Genomic DNA, 21,319 nt, shown 5'->3' with positions numbered 1-21,319 from the left:
TGATCATGTACCCAGAGACAATGCTCAAGGCACATTCTCTATGTTGATCTTGTATTGTAACATGTTCTATCTCCCTCCATAAGCGTTCCCGCTGAGTACCGAGGGAAATTGGGTGAAACGCGTGGACCGTACTGTACCTTGACCTTTCATCTCTTTACCTAGTCCTTGGACGCATGACTCTGTCTCATGATGCTAATTACTTGTGATAAGGTATTTTAAAATCCAACCATAATGGACAAAGTTCTGATCCGGAAAAAGTGTGAAGAATAAATTTCCTAAATTTGATCTTTGACCTTGAATTTTGACCTTGACCTCGAACCAAGAGACCTGGTTCTTGCCAAGGACATCCGTATCACAATAGTCATCTTTAATGACATTTTCATTTAATAATGGAAATTCAACCATGCTGTAAAAAAAACTACTTAAATTTGATTTAACCTTGAATTGCGAGCTTAACCTTTAACCTTGGGGACCTTGTTCCTTATTTGGTAGACTATATTCTATTCATCTTGAAAGTATATGTATCTTCAAGCTTATGGCACATCATTTTAAAATACATCCAGGCTGGACAAAGTAAAGCACTAGACAAGTATTTCCCGTTTCCTGCTGCCAGCCTGCCGCTCGGTATTCCCATGATACGTCAATTGTTTCAAACAAACCAACACACAAATTCACACACCTTAATTTTTTTCCAATGCTACAGCTCTATTAGCAAAAGTGAGCCTGCATACAGCATTTCTTTATCTCTATTTAATTCAAAATGATTAAACTTCTACTTATTTCCACTATCCAAGAACTTTGGACAACATTCATAATTGTAAAAGCAAACATAAACCAAGCATAGACATAAACTTAATCAAAGACTATTTCTTATTCAGTACATAATAATTACCGTATTTTTGAAAAATATTATTTTGTATTTACTGTTAATATACTCCTTTTACATGCACCAGAAATGGACATTGGTTCAATAGTGATTTTAAAGAAACAGATTTGTGTAAGTTAAATTTTTATTTCTTTATAATAAAACAACACATACCAGCTATTCTATCACAGTTTTTGACCCAAAATATGTTTAATGATCAACACAATTTGTTCATATAATCCAGACAATACAGGATAGTTAGTAAGCTACATGAAAAAAACAAATGTAAGCCACGTTCTGTGGAAAAATTGTGCAGTAAAATGTCATCCCAGATTAGCCTGCACAGTGCCTACAGGCTTATCAGTGACCACACTTTACACATGCACAGTGCCTACAGGCTTATCAGTGACCACACTTTACACATGCACAGTGCCTACAGGCTTATCAGTGACCACACTTTACACATGCACAGTGCCTACAGGCTTATCAGTGACCACAATTTCCACCTGCACAGTACCTAAAGGCTTATCAGTGACCACACTTTCCACCTGCACAGTACCTGCAGGCTTATCAGTGACCACACTTTCCACCTGCACAGTACCTGCAGGCTTATCAGTGACCACACTTTCCACCTGCACAGTACATGCAGGCTTATCAGTGACCACACTTTCCACCTGCACAGTACCTGCAGGCTTATCAGTGACCACACTTTCCACCTACACAGTGCCTAAAGGCTTATCAGTGACTATACTTTCCACCTACACAGTGCCTGCAGGCTTATCAGTGAGCACACTTTCCACCTGCACAGTGCCTGCAGGCTTATCAGTGACCACACTTTCCACCTACACAGTGCCTACAGGCTTATCAGTGACCACACTCTCCACCTGCACAGTGCCTGCAGGCTTATCAGTGACCACACTCTCCACCTGCACAGTGCCTGCATGCCTATCAGTGACCACACTCTCCACCTGCACAGTACCTGCAGGCTTATCAGTGACCACACTCTCCACCTGCACAGTGCCTGCAGGCTTATCAGTGACCACACTTTCCACCTACACAGTGCCTGCAGGCTTATCAGTGACCACACTTTCCACCTACACAGTGCCTGCAGGCTTATCAGTGACCACACTCTCCACCTGCACAGTGCCTGCAGGCTTATCAGTGACCACACTTTCCACCTGCACAGTCCCTGCAGGCTTATCAGTGACCACACTTTTCACCTACACAGTGCCTGCAGGCTTATCAGTGACCACACTTTTCACCTGCACAGTGCCTGCAGGCTTATCAGTGACCACACTTTCCGCCTAGACTGGATTCATGCTAAGAAAAAACTTTTTGAAATGGAAAATACCATTAAAGCTGACTGCACAGGCTAATCTGGGGTGACACTTTATGCACAGTCTAATCTGGGGTGACACTTAATGCACAGGCTAATCTGGGGTGACACTTAATGCACAGGCTAATCTGGGGTGACACTTTATGCACTGGCTAATCTAGGGTGACACTTAATGCACAGGCTAATCTGGGGTGACACTTTATGCACTGGCTTATCTGGGGTGTCACTTTATGCACAGGCTAATCTGGGGTGACACTTAATGCACAGGCTAATCTATGGTGACACTTTATGCACAGGCTTATCTGGGGTGACACTTTATGCACTGGCTAATCTGGGGTGTCACTTTATGCACAGGCTAATCTGGGGTGACACTTTATGCACAGGCTAATCTGGGGTGACACTTTATGCACAGGCTAATCTGGGGTGTCACTTTATGCACAGGCTTATCTGGGGTGACACTTTATGCACAGGCTAATCTGGGGTGTCACTTTATGCACAGGCTAATCTGGGGTGACACTTAATGCACAGGCTTATCTGGGGTGACACTTTATGCACAGGCTAATCTGGGGTGTCACTTTATGCACAGGCTAATCTGGGGTGACACTTTATGCACAGGCTAATCTGGGGTGACACTTTATGCACAGGCTAATCTGGGGTGACACTTTATGCACAGGCTAATCTGGGGTGTCACTTTATGCACAGGCTAATCTGGGGTGACACTTAATGCACAGGCTTATCTGGGGTGACACTTTATGCACTGGCTAATCTGGGGTGACACTTTATGCACAGGCTAATCTAGGGTGACACTTTATGCACAGGCTAATCTGGGGTGACACTTTATGCACAGGCTAATCTAGGGTGACACTTAATGCACAGGCTAATCTGGGGTGACACTTAATGCACAGGCTAATCTAGGGTGACACGTAATGCACAGGCTTATCTGGGGTGTCACTTTATGCACAGGCTAATCTGGGGTGTCACTTTATGCACAGGCTAATCTGGGGTGACACTTTATGCACACCTATTGAGCCAAAATTTCCCATAGCGAGATTCAGATACAAAAATCAAAAAGTGCAATTTGACAAAAACAATAATCATATCAATATTAATTATTTTAAAGACCACAAAGACAGAATACATCATTCTTTAATGTAAGGTAATAATACATGTAATACTAACAAATGAACCAAAGGAACAATTTACAGAAGTGATGTGATGTTGTTGCACAGAAATATTATTACTTTTATAGAATAGTTCCAAATTAAACAAGATATAATTGTAACATAATGAGCAAACATTAACACCTAAGGAAGTTTTCTTCAAAAGAATTTTACTTATGCTTAAAATCAATTAAAAGATTTGATGGCTGAAAAACCCATAAGAATTCACGGGAATTGTATTGTATTTGACCAAATTGTTTTTGTTAATGTTATCAGAAAACACATTTGCATTAAAGTGTTGTCCGAAATTAGCCTGTTCAGTCAGCACAGACTTATCAGGGATAACACTTTCAGCCTAAATCTATTTTTGCTAAGATGAGGCTTCCATTTAACGTGGATTATAGTGAACTGATAAGCATGTGCAGACTGCACAGGCTAATCTTGAAAGAAACTTATTTCTTAAGCCTAGTCTTCCCATAACAAAAGGGCCTGAAACGCCCAATGTCGTTCACCTGAGATACAAAGGAACTAACCTATTCTGTGCAACCCATGATATCATTAGAACAAATGTTCTGACCAAGTTTCATGAAGAGTGAACTATACATGTAAATTTTGGAGGCCTAACAAGGTTTTACTATAACCATTAACAGGATAACTCCCCTGCCCCCTGGTGGCCATAGTTTTCAACAGACCTGATCTATTTTCAAAGACATCCAAGATATCATTTAAACATATGTTCTTACAAAGTTTCATGATGATTGGACAATAAATGTGACTTTTAGAATGTTGTTTAGTTTTTACTATAGCAATATACAAAAAGCTGCCCGCCTACAGGCGGCCATGTTTTTAAACCAACCTGAACCATTTTTGAACTCCTATAAGATATCATTTAGCCAAATCATCTGACCAAGTTTCATGAAAATTGGACAATAAATGCCACCTCTAGAGTGTTAACAAGTAAATATTGACACAACACGATGCTCAAACGACAAAAGGCGATCATAAGCTCACCTCTGGTGAGCCAAAAAGAATCTTTCAACAATTTAACCAGCCTGGTACAGCCCATTTGAAGTATCACCCTGTACCTTGGATGACCACAGAGATCTTTGCAGCATTGCAGTTTGGCACTTCAGTGAACATATATTAGTCTAGCTTTGCTTAGAATTGTGACAACAAAACAGCATGAAAATAGTTTTAAAATCAAAAGTGAGAATCTATATGAAAGTTATTCTCCATGTGGTATACAAAAAAGAAAATAAGTATTTCCAATATTTACAAAATACTTACAGCTTCAACTTCACAACCCTGTACTCACACACACAATGAACATACACTGTATAGTTTATGTCTCACAAGTTGCAATTGCTATACAAATTTTACCATGTTAACCCTTTATCCCTTATAAACGCACTTTAATGTGTTTGTAGTCCCTGAGAAAATCTAATAACATTTAAAATCTTCTTTACTACAATCAAGTTTAAAAGGCTTTGTTTCCAACCTTAAGATACTGATGAGCAGCCAACAGCATAAAACCAGAACAGACTGCGAATTACTCGCAATTGTGAGTTACTCGCAGGCTGTTCTGGTTTGATGCTGGTTGCAAAAGCCATTTGCACACTTTTCTTCTAATGGGGAATGGATTAAATATACTACTCACAATTTGCTTAGGATCACTTTTTATAGTATGTGTAATTTCAAGTTCATCCCTAGCTAGATTCAGCCAGCGTCACGCATCAATGATAAATCAATACATAAAAATAAAATCAAAAACAGACATTCTAATATCAAAACCTGCAAGATTACAATTTAAATTAAATTAAATTGAAGATAATGTGAAAATAAAAAGTAATCCTTGGAAATTTTGTGGTGGTCTCCAAAGAAATGTACTGACAATAATAACCTCTAAATCGCATAGTGTACAAACAAAACAACTACTTTGTTTGGAATTAACAAGGGGTAACGTAATAAAAATACAGAGTTAAATAATTTTACCAAACCTACCCTTCCGTGTAACCATAATTATTATGCAAGAGAGACGAATTTGAAAACATCCAACTTATTTTGAACCTGCATACAATATCTACTAGCATAAGGACTTTCAAACAAAAAGGAAACCCTAAGTTTAAAACATTTCACAACTCCAAAAACATAAACACTTCCCTCTTTAATGTCCAGTACTAAAAACCATATAAGATTTACACCTTATATACTATCGATCTATCAACAGCTTGAAGTGTAAGTGCCCAACCGAGGTTCAAGAGAGTACTTTCCAGCAGTATTTTAAAGTGAAACAAACTGCATGCCATGCAATCAAATAAGAACCATACTGCATGCAAAGCAATCACAATACTAAAATAAACTGCATGCAATTCAATTGCAAAATGATCAGAGATAAAAACTAATGTTTCATGGTAGGTTGCCAAAAAGGGCAATTATCTTTAGTACTTCAGCTGCCCAGTCAAAATATAAGGAACCCAGAATAAAGTACATTGCATAATTATCAAATACTTACTTTAAATAAAAAGAAATCAGAAAACCATATAATATGTCTGCCATGTCTAAATGCGTAATGCCCATTTATGAGCCTGAATCTTCATTCTTTATTAAAATAAAGTGATAAACTGTGGTAAAAATGTGTAAAGAATTAATAACAAGAGGGCCTGCAAGGCCCAAAGTTGCTAAACTGAGATACAACAGAACCTGTTCTTCGCAGCCAAAGATATCATTAGAACAAATGTTCTGACCAAGTTTCATGAAGAGCAAACTATGAATGTAACTTTTTCAGGCCTAACAAGGTTTTACTATAGCCATATAAGGATAACTTCCCTGTCCCCTGGCGGCCATGGTTTTCAACAGACTGAATCTATTTTCAAAGGCATCCAAGATATCATTAAAACAAATGTTTTTACTAAGTTGCATGATGATTGGACAAATAATGTGACTTTAAGAGTATATGTTAATTTTTTACTATAGCAAATATATAAGCAAAACTGACTCGCAAACTCCTCCAAGATATAATTGGGACAAATTTTCTGACCAAGTTTCATGAAAATCAGACAATAAATGTGGCCTCTAGAGTGTTAACACGGCAAACAAAATGTTGACGCTGCACGACAGACAAAAGGCGATCACTAAAGCTCACCATGAGCACATTGTACTCAGTTGAGCTAAAAAGGTAGTAGCCAAGTAGCACTACCATTTTTTAAATAACTGGCCCGTGCCTAAATCTAATCGCCCCAGGCAAATTGGCAATCAATTATTTATAGCCCTGATGATTAAGGTGCAAACAAAACCGCTGATGGAAAGTTGTGGTCCCCATGTAGAAAAACCCTGTCCTGGTTGTACCACTAAATCCCTCAATACATGTATGTCTTTCTTGTCTGCCTGTCTGTCTTACAAGGTGAATGATGACCAAATGATCTGCAGTCAGCATCTATCAAGAAATAAAACACCTCTGTGTTGAGTTATGTCTTAGTACAACCAATAAGATAATGCTTATTCAAAACATACATGATTTGTGTCTGATTCAGCAGCTTTTGCCAAAAACATTTTTTTCATCGAGATTTCTACGGCACTTTCTGCCTAAACTGGATATCTGTTTAAAAGAGACTACTTTTAAGCAAGAAATTATATTATAGTGGAAAGTGTCCTCCCTGATTATATTATAGTGGAAAGTGTCCTCCCTGATAAGCCTGTGCAGACTGCACACTACTGTAATATCTCTTAAATTTTGGGGCACTAAACAATAATTAATTTTTTTCGTCTCCGATAATTTAGATACACAAAATATAAAAAAAATACAGATGCTCAAACATTAAGAGACACTCTAAACAAGGGCTGTTTGTAAAACATGCATGCCCCCCATATGGGCTGTCAGTTGTAGTGGCAGCCATTGTGTGAATATGGTTTTAATGTCATAAATACTGACCTGTTATCGTATGCTTATACTTTCCAAGGGGAAATAACTCATCCGGAATTTTAACTGGGAATCCGCCACCTCAATACCGCAACACAGGCCAGGTTAAACATAGTGCAATGCAACCTAGCCAAAAATCGGTAACCAACCCTCAATATTCTTTCCGGATCAACCAGGTGTATACGTGTCTTTTACGGCTCTGAATTAAAATATTGTTTTTCACTTGGTTGATTGGGGTTTTGAATAGATAAATTGTGTTATTTATCTTTTTATTTCTCATTCGGATTAATTTGTGTGGATTTAATGGATTTTGTTTCATTTGTAAAAGGTAAGCCATGCTTGTTTTTATCGAACAATGGTTTATTTCTACCATGCTGGGTGTTTTCAGGCGCGAACGACCACGTGCAAAACGTGCTCTTCTAATACATTGCTAGAACGTGCAAAGCATGTTCTTCTAATGTGTTACGAGATCGTGCAAAGCGTGTTCTTCTATTGACAGATTGTTTATCATTTGCCATTGTGTGCAATAATGATTTTAACGTTCCGTATGACAATCTAATTGATCGTCATTTTATTTTTCATCTGTTTTGAATTAAACTTTTGTTTAATTTATGATCTACGGCAGTATTATTATAATTTTCATTATGGTCAAATAATGATTTTATGTGCCGTATGATAATCTGGTCTGTGACCAGTTTATGGTTGAATATGCTTTGCTCTTGATTTTCATATATTCGACTACATGATGGTCGCAGAAACAAGAGTGGATAAATACCCGGTGACTTCGCAGATCATGGATGATAGTTGCAGTATCAGTCACCGGGTATCGGGCACGATCGCGACCGTACTATGCTAAGTCTCTTAGACAGTCGGTCAACATCAGACCATATGGCGACACCCGTCAGCCGGTCTTTGCCCGATGGCATTGGTCAAGGACATCGACCAATGCCGGACCATTTGGCATCCGCCATACGGTCATTATCCGGTGACAACACTGGTCATGATATGACCGGTACGTCACCGGGGACGTTGATCACGGACCATTGATCGACGTCTGACCGGCCGGTCCGGTCACCGGTCATGTCACCGGTCCGGTCCGGTCATTGATCACCGGTCCGGTCACCGGTCCGGTCCGGTCACCGGTCATGTCACCGGTCCGGTCCGGTCACCGGTCATGTCACCGGTCCGGTCCGGTCACCGGTCATGTCACCGGTCCGGTCACCAGTCCGGTCATTGATCACCGGTCCGGTCACCGGTCCGGTCCGGTCACCGGTCATGTCACCGGTCCGGTCCGGTCACCGGTCATGTCACCGGTCCGGTCATTGATCACCGGTCCGGTCCGGTCACCGGTCATGTCACCGGTCATGTCACCGGTCCGGTCCGGTCACCGGTCATGTCACCGGTCCGGTCATGTCACCGGTCCGGTCATGTCACCGGTCCGGTCCGGTCATTGATCACCGCTCCGGTCACCGGTCAACAGTCATCAGTTAGGCATGCCACCGATAACACCAGTCACCGGTCAAGAAGAAGAACTCGGTCTTCTTCATTGAATTATTCTCCTATTCTTCGTTGAATACATCGTCTTCATCAAGGATTAGACATCGGACACGCTCTTCTTCGTCGAGCAGTTCTCATCGTCGCGGCTCTCGTAAGCGATCACGTCGTCACTCACGGAGACGTTATTCTAGAAGATCTCGGTCTCATCGCAGCCGATCCACATCTCGGCCGATCCAGATCTCGACATCGCAGGAAACGAGGACGTCGTCAACCTTCACGTAGACATCAGCGGACTGCATTGAGCACCACTGGATAGTTATCGAACATACCTCTCCTTCATTGAGCAGTTCTCGGCGTTGATACGCTCGTAAGCGATCATGTCAATGCTCACGGAGACAATATTGTAGAAGACAATATTTCCAGCGTAGCCGAACAATATTTCGGCATCGAAGTTATATGGATGTCGCCACTTCTCACGTAGGCGTTAATGAACCTACTGGTCATATCGACGTTCTCCATTTTATTCCTTTAGGAATATCATGTCTCCATTCCACGTGTGATGGTTCTTCTTATGGCATCCACACATGTTGCAGTCACCGAGCCGTAGTTGTATACGAACACTAGTTCGTTTAACATTCAGGCTTCGGGATAAGCTGTTCTTTTCTCCACTACGACTACAAGGACACTTATGCCTATTAATACTGATAATCTACCGTTGTTTTCCGGTTAACATTATCAGATGACTTCGTGGATGGTCATTCTTCTGCACCAGATATTTCCATTCTGACGCAGTTATATTATACCGGTCCCGATCACCGGACATCGGTCACCATTCATCGGTCATATCACCGATCACTGATCACCGGTCAGAATAAGTGATGTCTCATCGCCATCGGATTGGATTTTTTGGCATGATCTTCTTTTCCGAGCAGTGCTTGACATTGATAACAGACCATATGGATTCCACCATTTTTCGGTCTTTAACTGGTAACGTCACCGGTCATATTATGACTGGTCCGTTCACCGGGCTACAGTTACCGGTCATTGACCGGTCCGGTTCGGTCACCACTTACCAATTACCGGTATTCCACTGTGTTTTCATCGGTCAATTTTTAGTATCACGGGTATCGTCTACATTACATAGTTGTATACCCCTGGCTATGATTGTATTGAATACTATATTTTATGGATTCAACAATCTACATGACTTTTTGTGTTTTTCAATACTGATGTTCTACTGGCGACGGTTACCAAATCATGCTATATCTGTTATTTGTACTTCTATCTCAACCGGCTACATGCAGACTACTGGTCTTGCAGATAGATCGGCTGAAGTGGGCTCGGAGACTAGCATTGAGGTCGAACATTACTATTTTATGTTCGAGACCCGAAGGATGAATTGTTTTAACCGCCTTTACCTGTCGGCTACAGACTTTGCAGTCAGTGTCACGGAACAGTTGGGACACATTAATGACGCTAGCAGGATTAGCAAGACGACATTTGTATCGACTTCTGCTTTTCTATTGCTCCTACGGCAGTGCATATTTTCAAGCTACTGGAATCAACAAGAGTTCTGATACATAGGATTGCCTATCAGATTGACCGCATAGCGGCTACAGTCTTGTAGATGGCTTAGGACCTATTGAACTCAGATCTTAGATCCTAGGATCTGGAGGGACCTCATCTTAAAGTTATTCTTCTATTACACTTCTGGCCATAACAGGCCGTCTTCCTATAACTGGTCGTATTCCTTTCGGAATTCGTCCCGGTTAGAAGTCTTGAAGTAAATGGATTAATCAAGTCAGAATTTAAGACTTCCATGCATTCTACCGGCAAGCGTGGACCCGCTTAAGGTTACCCCTAGGGTTTTCACCTTTTTCTGCCATCACACCTCCGATTCCGGAGGTACCACTATCAATCATATTTCCGTACTTCGCAAATCGATGACTTCGCGACCTGTATTATCCAGGATATTAAAGGCGCCTGTTATTGGTTCAAGAAGAGGCTATATTCTGTAGATAGGTCATAAACTTATAAGTGTTAAACACTGTCCTATTGTACCAATTTTCAAGTGTGTTTGGAGTGGGAAAGTTCGGCTTGCCGTGATTTCTTTGCCCACCCATCCTTGACAAATGGTTCCGGTCACCGGTCGGTATTTACCGGTCCGGTCACCGGTCCTTCTGCTGAGACGTCTTTTCTTACGTCCGTTTCAGCTTTATTTTTAAGATAATTGTATTAATCTCGGGATTATTTAATGACACAGATTTCCATCTTTTTGTCATTATTTACCACTATTCAGTGGTGTCTAGACTAGAAGATTATCTTGGCAAGAATATAGTTTATTCTACCACAACCTTCCTTACATCTTATACAGATGTGAGCAGTGAAGGTTATGGACGATCACATAGAACAACGTATCTTGATTTTCTCAATTATGTGGTATCCTAACGAATATCACCTGCACATCTAAATCTTGAAAAGCGAAAATTCTTTTTAGCTGTTTTTCATTTACAACACATTTTCACGATTCCTTTGTGATGGTTTCAACTATCACACATCGGTCGTGGTTTACTTACAGACACGGAGGTGATCATATTGTCACTCCTTGTAACTGGAAATCAGGAACTTATTCGTTCTTTGCAAGAACAACGAATTTTCTCTATCGTCTTTCTCATACCAGTTCGTCTCAACGCCCTGTTGGACGTTTTGTCCTGCAGTTCTTTCTTTCGAATTATTTTTCCGTTGGGTTCAATAATGTAATTGCGCATGCGCGGCAGTGAAGTTGCAGACGAGTTGCATGGTGTACATAGTATATCAAAGAATGTTGTTTATCATCAAACGCTAGTTATTAGCGTTATGCGATCGTATATCGCAGTGTATACCGGTATGCTGAACAACGTCAATAATGCAGTTCACAGAAATCGATCCAGCAGGGTGTGCGATTGTTATCAGGCCCGTACCCAGGCCATGGGCCCAGGGGCCCGGGCCCCCCCAGCTGGCTGTCGAACTATGATTTTTTTTTATGATCGGTCCACTGCAATTTTTTCTCTCATGCAAGGGCCCACAGTACACTTTCCCTCAAAACAAAAGAGCAGCTATGTTTTATTGTCCCTGATAAACAAGGGGATTAACGCTCGCCAATCGAGATAAGCCTCTAGGCAATGTTTTCTTATCGCCTTGTACACACATCCCCGATCAGTCCCCCATTGTGATCATGAATGCTTCATCTATCGATGGTTGATGAAACATGTATTTTGATAAGTGCAGGGAATGGAAGCAACTGCTACAGGAGGTCGTAGACTATGGTCTGATAATTGCCGACGCAGTTTTTTTCCTTCTTTGAGAAGGCCCTAGACGTATTTTTCCCTTCTAAAAGTTTAATTGTTTGTTTTTTTGAAAACCTTTTATTGGGAATTTTTAGGTCCCAATATATACTTTTTGCATTGAGAATAGGGCCCTGAATTTGAACCGGAACAAAAACACTGACAAAGGTATTAAAACTGAGTATTTATAATTTTTGAAAGGAAATCACTGAAAAAGACTACGATGAGATAGTTAACATGTTTGTTTAAAAGAAAAACAGATTCATAAATTTGCCAAGCAACAGATAAGAATTTGGCAGAATTCAGTATTTAAAATAATTGAGTACCGAGAATTGAGTAATATTAGCCTATTAATGGCTCATTGGTAAAAAAATGAAAATTGAATCAACAAATTGATCTCATTATATAAGTTAACCTGATCCAGTGTAGAAAAATATTGTATAATTAAATTATCTCTTTTCTTGAATTTGTTTGAAAACAGTAAAATATGTTAAATTGATTATTTAAGACTTTCATTATTTCCCCCAAAAATAAGCCGTTTCGCGCAATGTTTTTCCTCAAAAATGGCAAGGTCTTTCGCAAAAAATCAGATTAAAAAAACCTGTGATGTTATTGATTTGTGAAAAAAATGGTGGAAGCAATACAAGAGTTGATGTGGATAATCGTCAGTTTAAACCTGTAAGTTTCGGAAATCTAAAGCTTTTAATATTGTTGTGAATTCACACCAATGTTTAAAGCTTAAGACTTCCGAAATGTGCTGATTTACTTGTTATATTCCATTAATTCATATCACAAAATACGTTTTTTATAAGCATTAAAATTCACCTTGCAAAGTGCCAAATTAAAAAAAGTATATATATAGGGAGGGGGGACCCCTCCCAAACCCTCCCCGGTTGGGCCCCCCCCCAGTAAAAAAATCCTGGGTACGGCCCTGGTTATACATTCGTCCATTGACATAAACTGGAATATCTTGCCTTCTTGGTGAGTTTTTGCAATAACTGAGTTTTTGCCATAATTTTATGAAATATACTTAATGAACCATGGGATTATGGTTCTACGACCTTTTAAGTCTCCTGTACAATTATTTTCAGGAAACTTCTTCACAGGTCAAATATCATATCTCACTGAGACATATTTTTACTGATCCAAACATGTGCCACTACATGTCTGGCCATTAATAACTTTTAGTTATCTCTACAGAAGAACGTTTTTCTGTTAGAGTTTCAATCCTTGTTACTTGTGCAAGGATAATTCCATCAGAACTGTATAAAGGTTCTATGGAAATTCATTTTTTTACTGGGTAATTGAGAGCATAGTTATTACCTTAATCACTCTGCTAGATACATAGAGGGTTTTCTCATCTTTTTCTTGATGATAAGAAATTTGTTCTTTTCTTCATCAAAGGATAGAGATTATGCTTTCGTATACCTTGTTTTGTGTAAGTCATCGCAACTCTGTGCTGTCTTACCTATTTTGGAACTGATCCAAACTATGGAACGTCAACACTATGTTTTTCGTTCCTTTACCTTCTTAAGCGGTTTTGACTTGTGTAACATGTTGGGATGCTTAATGAGCTCCCTATGAACCTTTTTCATCAGGCTTATTAACAGTTCCAATATAATTTTAAGACGGTTTTCCTTCTTATTATGGCTTTTACCATACGGAGAAGTGAAATTCATGCTTTTTCTGTTGAATACGACCAATTCCAGTTGGATCTATTGTCGTTTTAACTTTGTTGTGTCAGCCAGGATTCCTTGCTTAATATCAAGTCCTCTATATGGCTTCTACCTTCAAGTTTCCAAGTTTTCTTAAACTGGTAGTCATGAAGATGAGGATAAACTTCTTTTGGCAATCAGGGCTTTGAAGTTCTATCTCAGCAGTGTTAGTCAGAAGTCCATTCGAGGTTCTCAAAGAAACTCTTCATTTCCCCAAAAAAGGGGGGGGAGATGTGTCTGCGGCTTCTATTTCTCGGAGTTAGACCTCGACTAAGGAAAGTTAATCTTATCCTATCTAAGGATTCATTCCTTTTTAGGATCTGACCGCATGAATTAAGAGCTCTGTCTGTTTTGTGGGCATATATTAATCACACCCCACTTTTTGACGTGCTCTAAGCTGTTTACTGGAGGAATCCGACCACCTTGTCATCTTTTTATCTTCGTTTTCTGAAGTGCCAACAATACAATTTGTATACGTTTGGGCTTGTTGTGGTTTCACTAACGGTAGTGTCTTCTTTACGACATAGACATATTACTCTGTCCGAGAAGTCATAATTAATACCGTTTTAATGAAGATTACTTGATATCATTAGCTGATAACCCTGTTTATGGGTTCTACTGTGTTGGGAAAATATATACGAACCTTCCCACCGCAGCTGCAAAATCAGCATACGATAACAGGTCAGTATTTATGACATTAAAACAAATTTTTAAAATAAAATTCATTTTAAGTATTAAATACTTACCTGTTATCGGTAAGTCCCACCTCCCACCCCGCTATTCGATTAATATTTTTGTATATATATTGAAAGAATATTGAGGGTTGGTTACCGATTTTTGGCTAGGTTGCATTGCACTATGTTTAACCTGGCCTGTGTTGCGGTATTGAGGTGGCGGATTCCCAGTTAAAATTCCGGATGAGTTATTTCCCCTTGGAAAGTATAAGCATACGATAACAGGTAAGTATTTAATACTTAAAATGAATTTTATTTTAAAAATTTGTTTTTGTCTCTGTGACCTTGACCTTTGACCTAGTGACCTGAAAATCAATAGCGGTCACCTGCCAGTCATGATCAATTTACCTGTGAAGTTTCATGATCCTAGGCCTAATTATTCTTGAGTTATCATCAGGAAACCATTTTACTGTTTCAAGTCACTGTGACCTTGACCTTTGACCTAGTGACCTGAAAATTAATAGGGGTCATCTGCCAGTCTGATCAATGAACCGATGAAGTTTCATGATCTTAGGTGTAAGCATTCTTGAGTTATCATCCGGAAACCATTTTACTATTTCGAGTTACTGTGACCTTGACCTTTGACCTAGTGACCTGAAAATTGATAGGGGTCATCTGCCAGTCATGATCAATGTACCTATGAAGTTTGATGATCCTGAGCGTAAGCTTTCCTGAGTTATCATCCGGAAACCATTTTACTGTGTCGTATCAATGTGACCTTGACCTTTGACCTAGTGACCTGAAAATCAATAGGGGTCAACTGCCAGTCATGATCAATGTACCTATGAAGTTTCATGATCCTAGGCGTAAGCGTTCTTGAGTTATCATCCAGAAACCATTTTCCTGTGTCGAGTCACTGTAACCTTTGACCTAGTGACCTGAAAATCAATACGGGTCATCTGCAAGTCATGATCAATGTTCCTATGAAGTTTCATGATCCTACCCGTAAGCATTCTTGAGTTATCATCCTGAAACCATTTTCCTGTTTCGAGTCACTGTGACCTTGACCTTTGACCTAGTGACCTGAAAATCAATAGGGGTCATCTGCCAATCATGATCAATGTACCTATGATGTTTCATGATCCTAGGCCTTCGGTTCTTGAGTTATCATCCGTAAACCATTTTACTATTTCGAGTCACTGTGACCTTGACCTTTGACCTAGTGACCTGAAAATCAATACGGGTCATCTACCAGTCATGATCAATGTACCTATGAAGTTTCATGATCCTAGGCCTAAGCCTTCTTGAGTTATCATCCGGAAACCATCTGGTGGACAGACCAACAGACCGACCGACATACCGACAGACCGACATGAGCAAAACAATATCCCCCCTCTTCTTCGAAGGGGGGCATAAATATTGCACTTACTATCGGCTATAGGTAGGCAATGTTGCTTTTGTGCATAGCGCCAATCATTAACTAATATTATCATGTGCTTGTAACATACCATGCCGTATAGAAGAAATTAATTTTACATATGTTTCACTTAAAATTGTTGGGTGAAGCCATTGTCTTTTTCTGTCATACATAGTTATTTACCCAATAGCCCAAATGTAATTATCCATTTCCTTGAGGCATTCATCTGCCAGGTTTAATAACCTTAATCCAGTTGTAAAAAGCATATAAAGCCAGATAAGGGCAACATGGCAGAATTCTGATAAAATACAAATTCAAAATAAACTCTAAAATTTAGACTAATTATGGACACAAAGCCGTACGTTTGAAAATTTTAAGTCACAAACATAAATATTTTAGCTAAAAACTTGCTTGTCCGAAAATTTAGAGTGGCCAAAAACATAGAGTAATTGCTGTAATTGGAAACGACACTTAATGCTAATGCACAGATATCAACAATCTGCTTATGTATATCCTTCTTGAAACAACTCACAATGTTCAGAAACTGGTGACTTTTTTTACTGCTTCCATTAGCCGCCACTTGTCAGGCAGGTAGAAAGGTTCATACACATGGGCAAAGGGTGTGTCATAGCCACACACTCGCTGCACTGGGGCCTCGAGATTCAGGAAACACTCCTCCTGGAATGGAGAATAGGAACATCATGCAGATATACAAATATTAGCCTCCTATATTGTTGCAACATAAGCTAATGCTTTGGAAAAATGGTGTTAAATGCATATGCTTTAAGTGTCATCCCAGATTAGCCTGTGCAGTTTGTTCAGCCTAATCAGGAACAACACTTTCAGACTAAACTGGATTTTTGCTAATAAGAGACTTCTTCTAAACAATAAATACAAACTGCTCAAGCTAATCTGGGCAACACTTTAACCCATTGCATGCTGGGAAATTAATCGTCTGCTAAAATGTCGTCTGCTAAATTTCTACAATTAGCATTTTTTCGATTTTTTTTCAAAAATTACTATCAGAATAGAAAACAGTTTGGATCCAGATAAGACGCCAGGTTCTGTGGCGTCTCATCTGGATCCAAACTGTTTGCAAAGGCCTTCAAAATTCGGTTCCCGCATTGTAAGGGTTAAGAATATGAAATCAACTCTGTTATCCCAGATTGAGTCTCCAATGTCACATTTTATTACATTAGCTAAATAACCCTTGTCCACTTAGATATGTATTTTTACGCATTAGTACTCCCTTAGAAAGTTACATTTATTTTAAGACCTTTCTTACTAAATTCAAGTTTTAAAGGCTTCATTTCCAACCCTTAGTTATTGATAAGCAGTAAACAGCATAAAACCTGAACAGATTGCGAGTTACTCTGGTTGCAAAAGCCAGTTTCACTTTGCTTCTGGGGGAAAGGGACAAGAGTTGTGCCACAGACAACATGCCTCAAAACTCTGTTTGCTATACAAGTAGGGAATAAAGAGATCCTCCTGCTCTTTAACCCTTTCAGTGCAGGAACCGAATTTTGAAGGCCTTTGCAAACAGTTTGGATCCAGATGAGACGCCACAGAACGTGGCGTCTCATCAGGATCCAAACTGTTTGCTATTCTGATAATATTGTAGTGAGCTGGTTTTTAAGTACAAAAATGTTTACCTTTTAAATACTTGTGTGTACAGTGACATTCGGTTGGTCTGGTGTTTTTACAAACATAATAAGTAGAATATGCATATGAATCTGATAATACACAGACCCACTAACATATAAATCAAACCATGTTTGTAATTTACCATTTTTGACCAAGAATCCTGCCACTGTTCTTTCTTGTAAAGTTGACTTGAAAACGGTCTGCTCGTAAACACACTTTTACTTCAATTATCTATGTTTAACACTGAATGTTTATAGCTTAAAATAACTCTCAGTGAAAGTTGAGTACACATATTTCGCGAATCCATGCTTGTTATACGTATATCTTCATTATTTGTATTGTTATTTGTAATGTTCAGTAGTAATCGGCATGTGATTTTTCCACTGTCCGCCATCTTGGAATGTCGACTTGTGGGTAATTTTTGCATAGCAACACACAGCGGTGTAAACATAAATCTCACCGGCGCTATATTTAAGCTTTAGGTAAGAAAGCTGGACTATTTTTAGCAGACATAAGGTCATTATTTAGTTCATATAGTCTGTTTTAAATTGTTTTGTCATTTAAAGTCTATTTTATGATTTATAGTGTTAAACGTGCGAGCGTTCCATAATTGGTCACGGCAGTTATTGTGACCCGTTTTTGGTCACACTGTGACCAATATTTGGTCACAGTGACCAACTTCTGGTCACAGTGACCAATTTCTGGTCACAAGCGGAACGCCGCCGCTATATAAAGTGACCAAATTTTGGTCACAAGATTCATTCTAGTCAAAATCTTAAGGCAGGCAACATCCACGCCAATTTTTTCTTAAAAAGTACGTTTTCTTTTCGTGAGTAATTTAAGTAACTTATAGTAACAGTAATACCTTTGTAAGCAGATAATAAAGCGAACATTTAACATATTTCATTAAACTTGAGCATTATTTAAAGTATTCAATCTATTTTGGTTATGATCGTTGGCAAGTGTCATTGTTCCTTAAATTCGACGAAGTCCCGTTTACGAGTGTAATGTCCATTGTCAAAAATATCTATTTTGACGCGCAGTTTACCGTCGCAAGATTGAAAGTATTGTAAAACCTTAATAAAGGTTGCAGGTCATTTTGTTGTTGGAAATATAACATTTTGTTGGGTTATTCGTGGAAACTGAATAAAAGTTGTTTGAAGTTGAATCAGACTTTGAGTAAAACATTAACCACCAATGATAAGGAGCGCACTAACGGAGCGTAACAATATTCTTTGAAAAAAATCGAAGAAAATGCTAATTTTAGAAATTCAGCAGACGGCATTTTAGCAGACGAAAAATTTCCCAGCATGCAAAGGGTTAATGGAACCACGTTCTGGGAAAACTGGGCTTAAAGCATGTGCGTTAACAGTCATCCCAGATTAGCCTGCGAAGTCTGATGAAGTTTCACTTAGAAGATAACACCTTTAAACTAACAAGAGCACCGCCTTGTGGGTGCAGACCGCTCATCTATTTTCTTTTTCAAGGTGAAGGGACTCTCATTTTCAATCACAAAGGAGGGAGGGGCGGAGTGAAGAGGGGTGTATAGTGTGGGGGTGTGGAATTTATTACAAGGGGGGGGGATTTTTGGGTGCGATGGTTGGAAACCGTTTAAAAAAAAAAAAAAAATTGGGGGGGGGGGGTGGGGTGGGGGTGGGGGTAAAGTGTGAGGGTGTGGTGGTAATTTGTGAGATGATCTTTAAAAAAAAAAAAAAAAAAAATTAGGGGGGGGGGGGGGGGAATTCGGGTGGGGGGAGGGGGGGGTGGGTGGGGGATTCTTGTGTGCGATGGTTGGACGTTATTTCAAACATAAAATAATAAAAATAAATATTTGTGTTTTTAACCGTTTCAAAAAACAATTTTGGGGGGTGGGTGGGGTTGGGGGGGGGGGGGTATAGTGTGAGGGTGTGGTGGTCATTTGTGAGATGATCTTAAAAAAAAAAAAAAAAAAAATTAGGGGGGGGAGGGGGGGGGGGAGGGCATAGGGGATGGTTTGGGTGGAGTCTATTGTGGTATGTCTGGTAAGAGTAGTTTTGTCAAAGTATCAATTAAATCTAATCATTAATAAAGAAGTTATGGCAATTTTAGCAAAATTTAATAATTTGACCTTGAGAGTCAAGGTCATTCAAAGGTCAAGGTAAAATTCAACTTGCCAGGTACAGTAACCACATGATAGCATGAAAGTATTTGAAGTTTGAAAGCAATAGCCTTGATACTTAAGAAGTAAAGTGGATCGAAACACAAAATTTAACCATATATTCAAAGTTACTAAGTCAAAAAAGGGCCATAATCCCGTAAAAATGACAACCAGAGTTATGCAACTTGTCCTTTTACTGTACCCTTATGATAGTTTGCGAGTGTACTAAGTATGAAAGCAATATCTATGATACTTTAGGGGTAAAGTGGACCAAAACACAAAACTTAACCAAATTTTCTAAGTATAAAAAGGGTACATAATTCTGTCCAAATGCCAGTCCGAGTTACATTAATTTGCCTGCACAGTCCCCTTATGATAGTTATTAGTGTTGCAAGTATGAAAGCAATAGCTTTGATACTGTAGGAATAAAGTGGACCTAAACACAAAACTAAAGCAAATTTTCAATTTTCTAAGTATAAAAAGGGCACATAATTCTGTCAAAATGCACGCCAGAGTTATCTAACTTTGCCTAACCAGTCCCCTCATGATAGTAAGTAAGTGTACCAAGTTTGAATGCCATAGCATTGATACTTTATGAGAAAAGTGGACCTAAACGCAAAACTTAACCAAAATTTTCAATTTTCTAAGTATAAAAAGGGCACATAATTCTGTCAAAATGCACGCCAGAGTTATCTAACTTTGCCTGCCCAGTCCCCTCATGATAGTTAGTAAGTGAACCAAGTTTGAATGCAATAGCATTGATACTTTCTGAGAAAAGTGGACCTAAACGCAAAACTTAACCGGAAGCCGACGCCAACGCCGACGCCAAGGTGATGACAATAGCTCATAATTTTTTTTCAAAAAATAGATGAGCTAAAAACTGCATTTCTTTATAAGCTTAAAAAGTAATCTCTGAATTACCTGTACATACTGCAGGGATGACACTTTACTCACATGCATTAAGCTCAGTTTCCCCAAAACAAGTCAAATTGTATAGTTTGCCTGAGGCAATACTTTATGAAAGGGTTTAAGGAATTAAGGTGCAAACGGCATTTTGAACCCGGGTTCAAAGTCTCATAACTATAAAGTTAACTGTTAAACCGTGGTTTAAGACAATAATGTGCACTTTGCTTGCCATAGAAAAGTATTAGTTCATAATGACCTTTTGCCAAATGAAGGACAAATGAATGTGCCAGTTAAGGGGGACTTAACCCTTTACCACTCAGAAGCAAAATGAAAATGGCAGAACAGCCTGCAAGTTACTCGCAGTCTGTTCAGGTTTTATGCTGTTTGATGCTCATCAGTATCTAAGGGTTGAAAATGAAGCCTTTAAAACTTGAATCTAGTAAAAAAGGTCTTAAATTAAATGTAACTCTCTAAGGGACTACAAAAGCATCAACAAATGTATCTAAGTGGGAAAGGGTTAACTGATAATTGTTCCTGTATTAACAGAAATAAGGTTAGAAACTAAATACCAAATAATAACATTAACCTTTATATAACTATTTTTCAATACAGGGTGATTGACATCAAATAAATTAAGTGATTTTTGTACTTCTGCATACAGAATGCAGAAATACTGATGTAAAGAGACTATGAAGCATTAATTGTGTAACCAAGCTCGTTTCAAGTATC

At 39.1% G+C, this 21,319-nt stretch overlaps 1 protein-coding gene and 1 long non-coding RNA gene across 7 annotated transcripts in view; both read right to left on the bottom strand.

The window, feature by feature from the left end:
- Window positions 1-1,336: 1,336 nt before the first annotated feature.
- Window positions 1,337-2,518, bottom strand: LOC127850326 (uncharacterized). 6 transcript variants are annotated; one of them, XR_008035206.1, is made up of 5 exons: window positions 2,128-2,518; window positions 2,002-2,085; window positions 1,834-1,959; window positions 1,666-1,791; window positions 1,337-1,581 (listed from the first exon to the last, which is right to left on the bottom strand). It is a non-coding gene; the product is annotated as an uncharacterized LOC127850326 (long non-coding RNA). The 6 variants fall into 6 exon arrangements; XR_008035205.1 differs by having other exon boundaries at window positions 1,834-1,917; XR_008035203.1 differs by having other exon boundaries at window positions 1,834-2,085.
- Window positions 2,519-6,228: 3,710 nt separating this feature from the next.
- The window catches only part of LOC127850325 (2-oxoisovalerate dehydrogenase subunit beta, mitochondrial-like), a 42,947-nt gene continuing 27,856 nt past the window's right edge, over window positions 6,229-21,319 (bottom strand). Inside the window, exons 8-9 of the mRNA XM_052383291.1 lie at window positions 16,436-16,581; window positions 6,229-6,794 (exon numbers count right to left, since the gene is read on the bottom strand). Of these exons, the coding sequence (XP_052239251.1) occupies window positions 16,441-16,581 (141 nt within the window). The 3' untranslated portion in view covers window positions 6,229-6,794; window positions 16,436-16,440. The remainder of the gene's footprint in view (window positions 6,795-16,435; window positions 16,582-21,319) is intronic.

This window comes from Dreissena polymorpha, chromosome 11 (genome assembly GCF_020536995.1).
Source record: "Dreissena polymorpha isolate Duluth1 chromosome 11, UMN_Dpol_1.0, whole genome shotgun sequence".
Taxonomy (NCBI): Eukaryota; Metazoa; Mollusca; class Bivalvia; order Myida; family Dreissenidae; genus Dreissena; species Dreissena polymorpha.
The sequence above is the reverse complement of the archived record's forward strand: the minus strand, read 5'-3'. Positions and strand labels throughout refer to the sequence as shown.